The 7,774-nt window shown below is 39.9% G+C and overlaps 1 protein-coding gene, 1 long non-coding RNA gene and 1 other non-coding gene across 3 annotated transcripts in view; all 3 read left to right on the top strand.

Annotated features, from left to right (window-relative positions):
* The first annotated feature begins 599 nt into the window (after window positions 1–599).
* On the top strand, window positions 600–671 carry trnaq-cug. The gene has a single exon. It is a non-coding gene; the product is annotated as a tRNA-Gln (tRNA).
* A 984-nt stretch (window positions 672–1,655) lies between these two features.
* On the top strand, window positions 1,656–4,535 carry pvalb8 (parvalbumin 8). The gene is made up of 5 exons (XM_034895254.1): window positions 1,656–1,944; window positions 2,271–2,338; window positions 3,111–3,243; window positions 3,632–3,741; window positions 4,229–4,535. The coding sequence occupies exons 2-5, from the start codon at window positions 2,278–2,280 to the stop codon at window positions 4,252–4,254; spliced, it is 330 nt and encodes a 109-aa protein (XP_034751145.1). The 5' UTR covers window positions 1,656–1,944; window positions 2,271–2,277; the 3' UTR covers window positions 4,255–4,535.
* Window positions 4,536–7,515: 2,980 nt separating this feature from the next.
* Window positions 7,516–7,774, top strand: part of LOC117958537 — an 8,515-nt gene continuing 8,256 nt past the window's right edge. Inside the window, exon 1 of the long non-coding RNA XR_004659748.1 lies at window positions 7,516–7,573. This is a non-coding gene — a long non-coding RNA (uncharacterized LOC117958537). The remainder of the gene's footprint in view (window positions 7,574–7,774) is intronic.

Here is a 7,774-nt window from a genome sequence, read left to right as displayed (position 1 = left end):
CAAAATGTATCAAATGTTCCAAGGGATTCATATGTGGTGTTCATGGTATTATGTTCTTGACTCATTTTGACAATTGAATAGACTATTGTGCATGTAATGGCTTATAAAATGAAATGATGCTGACAAGTTTTGGAGTGAACAACCATTAGACCGAGAATCAACAATCATTTTAGATCAGCAAGATCTATTCACTTGGAAATTGTGCTAAATGTAGGCTACCTGTACTTAATCATTTGCAAAGATGTACTGAGACATTGAGGCATGTACTTAGGCATTTGCAATTTGATGAAATGAATGAGAAATTCAATTCTGTTGTGAACAATTGCCAAGTAGTTTGGAGGTTTGTCCATGTTGTTTTGAGAATGTAATTTCTGTTTCAAGAAATGAGCCAAACCAATGGAGAAAAACTGTAATGTGTCACCTAACAATAAAATGAAATAAAATGTATGTCGGCTGATTTCTAATAAATTTCTTTTTCTGTCTTCAGGCCTAGATAATGTTTTATCATCCGCACCTGCAGGCCAACATTATCTGAAGTTCACGGTCACCAGCTGACGCGCGTGAGATCGCAGTGCTGACAGCAGTCAACAATCTACATCGGTTCCATGGTGTAATGGTTAGCACTCTGGACTCTGAATCCAGCGATCCGAGTTCAAATTTCGGTGGGACCTGTCTACATATTGACACTTGCTACCCTGATTGGTAGTTCCTTAAACAAATTTCATCCAAACGCCACCCTCTCCCCCCACACCTTGCCGTAAAACGCACACCTTCAACTAACCTTAGGAAATAGAGAGAAATAACCTTTTTTTTCCTGGTGTGCTGCTGCAGTGAACACTCTCACAGGAACGTGCTTAATGACCCCTGAATCTGTTGTGTAAGACCTGCTGGAGGCCACAAATGCCCTCGGAAAATACCTCGGAATACCTAGGACATTATGCCTCATCATCACCATCATGGCAGCATGGGACACTGACAGCAGAGGGTGACCTCTGGTCCCTTAATCAGCACAGTTGACAAAGCAATTTAGCAACACTGTCCCCCCCCTGTCAATATGAGAAGGTTAAAAAGCATTGGAGTCCCTGACATTCAATGATGATCAGTTATGTGTGTTTGGGGTTATATTAGATTCGATTGGAAATAATCTGATACCCATCTGTTGTGAATCTGCATCTAAGCAACCAGGGCAGGTAGATGTTTCATGTCCAAGGCAGATCGGGTGAAGCACCATAGAATGCCAGTGCACCAGACACAAAGAGGTTGTGTATGGTGACCTCTTAGGTGACTCAATAATCTTACAATAATGCTACTGTCATGCTCCTTCTGCAAAACAAATATAACGTGAAACGTTCAATGTCAGCTGACATTTTTTTGTTTCCATAATTTACCTCAAATGTAATGATAAGGGCATATTTGCAGGGGATGTGGCTCATATGGTTCGTTTAGAGACTGCTGCCTGTAAAAGGATATCTGTCTAAAAGGGTAAGGGTGGGGGGCAGAAACAACAAGAGAGGGAGAAAAGGAGAGAGAGAGAGAGAGAGAGAGAGAGAGAGAGAGACTGCTGTTACATTACAGCCTTCCTGCATTTACTGTACTGTATAATTCTAGAGGTGAGAGGAGGAGGGGCACAGTGATGAGAGGAGGGAGTGGTGGATTCGGAGAAGAACGCGCTTTTTAACTTAATTTGCTATTTACAAGGGCGTTACAAACGTCCACGGTCTGCTTTTTCAGCCCCTGGGCGTTATAAATAGTAAAGGTTAATTAGTTAGCTAAGAAATTGGATCAGGGGCGGGCTGTTAGAATTTGATCCATAGACAGGTAACTCAAGCAATCCCTTTTGTCAAGGCAATCAGACCTATATAAATCCGCCCTGACGGACAGTAGTCACCACATAGCCTTACCTCTCTGCTGGATCACCAACCAGGCGAGAACCCCCCAAACACGGTAAGTTGCTTTTTAGATTCAGAAAGGTGGCTTTTGTAAGGAAGTGGTCAATATATATTAGTTCATTCTCAAAATATTTTGTATACAGATTTACTTGCTCTTGTGTGTCTAAGGCACATTAGAGGCCCAATAATTGGGTGTGTAAAAGGGGATCTTTTGTGTAAAAGTGTCATGTTTTCAATCTGTTGGATGAGAATATTTGTATATTTGTATATTTTGTATTATGCCATTCATTAGAACTTTTTGAAAATACTGACACTGACTTCTTAGTGTCGTTCTGTCTGGATAAATATGTTTATAATTCACCATGGTTGTTCCTCCTACAGGAATAAAATGTCTCTCTCATCCATCCTTTCTGCTGATGCCATTGACAATGCTCTCAAGGACTGCCAAGGTATCGTCTTCCACCAATATCATTATTGCTCTCTTCCTTAGATCTTTTTCTTTTATATTCTATACAGTCTTTGAACTGGAGCTTGCACTCACCAGACAATAGGGTTGTCTCTGTAAATGAGAGCAGTGGTGGAAGAAGTGTTCAGATACTTTACTTAATTAAAATTACTTATACCACATTGAATGTAAGTATCATCAGGAAAATGTATGTAAAGTATTAACAGTAAAAGTACTCAATGCGGAAAAATCCTCACATTTTAGAAACTGGAAATTATCAAACAGTTCTGTCAATAATTCAGTGATTTATTGGCTAATCATTTCAGCTGGACTTAGCTACATTGTTGGGTAGTTTAATTTATGCCACAACATTGTGCAAAAATCTTATTTTATAAAGTAGCCAGTAACTACAGCTGTCAGATTATTGTAGGGGAGTACAATATAGTATCTCAAATTTGTACTTATGTACAGTACTTGAGTAGATGTACTTAGTTACGTTCCACCACTGTAGAAGAGCCTACTGAAAGACTATTTTTGACATATAAAATATACAGGGCCAAGATTGAAATTATTCTTATAATTAAATTAAAATGTAAAAGAGAACATTCAAGAACAATATTTTCCCCACACCATGTGGAGGTTAGGTCACTGACATTGTACTAATTATGTCATCTTGTATGCACGATTTAAACTGACTGAAATTGTTGGAAGATTTGCTGATACTGTTTACAGTTCCTTGTGTCGTTCCTGACTCTGCTCTCTATATTCTCCTCCAGCACCAGACTCCTTCTGCCCCAAGAAGTTTTTCCAGTTGTGTGGCCTCAACAAGAAGAGCCCACAGGATGTGAAGAAGGTTTTTGGGATCTTGGACAATGATGGCAGTGGTTTTGTGGAGGAGGAAGAACTCAAGTGAGTGAGCAGCCAGTTTTTGTGTGCCCGGGATCTAATGGACCCTCAATGAGGAGGAGAGATTAGACGTCTTAATGGAAAACAGTCACCTTTCCATTCAATTTTTTATGATATTATTTTACGCGAAGGAATGTAGTAAAGGGTAGGCCCGTCTATCAGTAGTTTATTCATTTATCTATTGGGTTTTCAGGGCTGAAATGTGAATGTCTGGGACTGTTAACGAGGACCATTGTAACCATTGAGACTGTCTACCAACTAAAAAGTCTCTGTGCAGCAATTCACATCAAGTGACAGATTGGTTCAGTGTTAGTTTCTGATTTCTGCGTTTGTGGCTATTACTTTACATGTAGTTTTACCTCTAACTTGAAGTTGCCTCTCTGTATGCCAGGTTTGTCCTCCAGAGGTTTTCCCCTGGAGCTCGCGTTCTGACAGACAAGGAGACCAAGGGCTTCATGTGTGCTTGTGATGACGACAGTGACGGCAAGATTGGAGCAGATGGTGAGCGAATCCACGCCTATTTCATATATGCATTGTACAAGACATGCATGTGTGCATGTGTGACTAGAACACCTCAATACTTAGGAAACACTTCTCCATACTTTTTACAATTTCAATAAGAATAAATCCGCTGTATTCCTAGAGTAGTCCGCTCGTCCAGGGTGCCTGAAAGAAAGACAGTTATGCCAGTCTAAAGTAAGACAAGCAGCAATAATAGTTACCTCTTCCAAATCCCTATACACTTTTTCTGTCCTACAGGTACTCAAATTGGACACCTGCACAAAGCTTCTATCGACCATTTGTGACATTAGATTTGTGAATTTGTTTAATTGAATTGTGTCAATGAAATGCTAAGTTGAGAGCACAGAAACCTAACCCCGCTTATGGTTTTGTATCTTTCTTGTAACTAAATATACCTATATAGACATATTTAAGAGACACACGAAGTCAATCATCATCTTACTAATGCCGTTTATTTTCTCCACAGAGTTCCAGGCTATGGTCTTGTCCTAAATAACTGGACTTCATCTCCAACTTGATCTGACCCCACCAACCCGCTCCTACTCCACTGGCTCTATTAGATTTAGTCAATCATTTTCCATCTGGTTAGATTAAACCGTTTGATTCTTTTAATTCATTTTTATTGCAAGACTTGTTCCAGTGCACAGACATTCACATCATGATTTTAGTTTTTCTTCTTTTTCACAAGTTTTTAGACAGATCACCAACCTGTATTTCCCAAATAAATATAAAACTTACCAAATTACAGAGAAAATAAAAAAATAAAATCCCAATCTCCTGGCTATGTTTTGTGATTTCTATTCAAGTGTACATCATTGTTAATGTCTTTATGTCTTCTAGTCAGATGTGGTCTGAGATAAAACAGGGTGGCATGGCGAACAAACATACTGTATTATATGGCATGTTGAAATGTGTCAGATGAAAATACAGTCTAATTAACCCTTAGGGAAGTGGATATCCACATATGTACATAGAGATGTGCCTATGCACAAAACAAACACACAAGCAAACACACAGCCACACCACTTTTTTTACAGTTCTGTGCAGTCCTTGAATCTTCACTTACCCATGTCGAACACAGCGGTACATGAGACTGAATGTCAAACAGTGTCGGGTATATGAGAATGAGTGGGGCATGTCCTAAAAACACAGGGTTTCTAATTCAGGTGTATTTACAGTGCATGCTTGTGTGTGTGTGTGTGAGAGAGAGAAAGAGAGAGAGAAAGAGAGAGAGAAAGAGAGAGAGAGAGAGAGAGAGATAGATTCAAAGAGCTAGCACAGGGAAAAACCAGAAGAGGTGACCTTGATGACCACCTGAGTTTCACCGTGGCTGGATCAAGTGACATCTGACCTCAGCTTTGTAAATAAACCCATTTGAACTTTGGTGCGGCTCGGGCTAGTTCAACAAAACACACACACAAACAAACACACACAAACACACACACACCGACAACCATACACGTGTGGTGTTGGTGTATGTGTGCGATGCACAGAAGAAGATGCAAACTCTGCAGAATGCTATAGCTGAAGATGCTAGCCTTAAAGGTACTCTTTTTCCAGGTCTCCTTGATACCTAACCTTAACCCTCCTCAAAGAGACTTGAAATAGCGCACAGCTTTTTAATGCTCTGCACTTACAGGATTCATGGGATTAAAATTAAAAACTACTTCACTATTTACCCACCCACTAGAGGCGCCAAACACACGTTCTTTCAGTGGTTACACCTAGGTGTAATTTTAATTACCTGTATATTACAGGGAGAACCTGACTATTACAGAAGACACCTGCTACTCAAGAACCATAGGGCTTACCCTGCTATTAGCATGAGGTGGTGGTCACAAGTGTAAGATGTGAAGTCATAAAACTGCTGCTTGGTTTTAGATGGTGTGCTGTTATAATGATAGAGATTTTCAGAGTTTTCCTTCTTTGGATGGGTGCATACTGCCTGTGTGTATCTTGTCATGTTGGACATTTTACTGTCACTATGGAGTGATGTAAATGCGAAAAAAGCCATACCAACTCACTAGCAATTTAACATAATAAACGTGTTTCATGTTTCAGGCAATATCAGTAATTTCTAAATCTGAATATAAAATAATTAACATTGAGTGAAACAAGCTTTTTGAGATCCTGCAGGTCACAATTATGGGCATGATTATGAGCAAAGACAAAGTTAGAGAGACTTTGCAAGAGATTGCAAAGTTAAGTTTTGTAATCCTCATTATGTAAGAAGTCATGAACTAAACCATCCGCACATCATTAAAACCCCAAGATTTCTCTTGCCAGAAGTTTGCTTTAGTAGAGAATGTTGATTAAACACATTGACAGAAAAAAATGATGTCTATCACGACACGCGTACTGGACACGCAAAGAGACACCGCGCTAATTAGATCACCACACATCCATTCATGCTGTTATCCATTTCTGAGTTGCATCTCTGCAGACACGGAGTGGAGGAGTGAGATTGGAATAGGGAGTGGGGCGTACAAGGTTGAAAGCAGGACAAGGTTGGGGATGCCAATGGGTAACACATGCCAGGGGACACACAATAAGGCATGACCCCTGCAGGTCAGTAGAAGCGAGTGGTAAACAGGAAAGTAATGTGAGCCAACAGGTTGACGCTGACTGCTGAATGTGCAGCAGTAGGACAGCAGCACGAGATAATGTGACAAGCAGTTTACCTGGACTCAACGGGGGTGGGGAGGGAGGGAGGGAGCTCTGTTTCTCTCTAGGACAGTGCTGCTCTGACAAACCAATCATGTCCAACAGTCCTGCTGGACTGACAACGTGAAGAAAATTAAAAACAACTGCAGTTGCAAGTGAATATGGAGGAGTTCTTGATAGTATTTTACAGTATTGCTACTAAACGATAGCTCTATCATCTGCCAAGAGCTAAAACAGAAATTTAGATGTAACACACTATATGAAATCTTCTTCGTACTTCTGTTGATGGAAACAAGGAGTTAAAAGCTATCATTATTTTTAATTTCAAGCATTAGGGTAAATCTAAGTATGATAAATCATGTACCCTGGGGTCATGCAATATGAAACATAGCTTGGGGATAGGGAATATCACTAATTACCGGTATCTATCAAATATGCTGTATTTGATATGATGTAAACATACACTTTCATCCCAAATTAATTGACTTTGCTAGAAATCTGCACAGAAGCCCCGTACCTTAAACCGTTTAAGTTTTTAGACAAGGTGAAACTTAACAGGTTAAGTGGTATTAGCATAGACTGGAAGTTTGATGCAGCACACAAATCAAGTTCCAATTAGAAGTGATTACTAAAACTCAATAGTTAACATCCCCGGGTTTCGATCATTGTGCAACAATAATAGTAGTTAAACATGAACACTAAGTCAACCATACAAAACTGAAATCAAGATAACATAAATCCATATCCAAAACTTTAACAGAACGTTATTAAAACACACTTTAACTGGGACAGAAACCGTTCAATACATTTATATTTTCCCATTAGCCTTTGCACCGCTTTGAGCGCAGAAAAGTCAAATGACCCCCCCCCCCCATGCAGAAACTTAAAGGTGATCTAAGCAATGATGAGTGATGGTGCTTCTTGTTGATGTTCAAACGAAACCCCTGTAACCACCCCAACTCCCACCCCCAAATCCTTCTTGTCAGTTATTGGCTGGAGCACTGGAAGACTGTTTGTTATGTTTCATGGTGCAGGTCGGCACAATTTGTTTTTGTTGGCATTCGCGAAGCCTGGGTTGTCTACATGACGGAACAAGCAGTGACCACTAAAAAGTTTAATTACAACTAAATCTGGGTTTACAGTGCAGGTAGGGTGTTGTATTGTAAGAAAATGTCAACAGGGTGGATTTCAGTGGTATAGGTCATAGTAGCAGTGGTAGTAGTAATAGTGTTAGCAGGAGTAGGAGTCCCCTTCAAAAATTAGGTTGCAGACTAGTGCCCCTGTAATCGTTTCCCTATTGAACAATTTTGGGTTGTTTTCTGGCTACAAACTTAATTATCAGAAAAGC

This window comes from Etheostoma cragini, chromosome 15 (assembly GCF_013103735.1).
Source record: "Etheostoma cragini isolate CJK2018 chromosome 15, CSU_Ecrag_1.0, whole genome shotgun sequence".
NCBI classification, from domain to species: domain Eukaryota; kingdom Metazoa; phylum Chordata; class Actinopteri; order Perciformes; family Percidae; genus Etheostoma; species Etheostoma cragini.
This window is presented reverse-complemented; position numbering and strand designations above follow the sequence as displayed.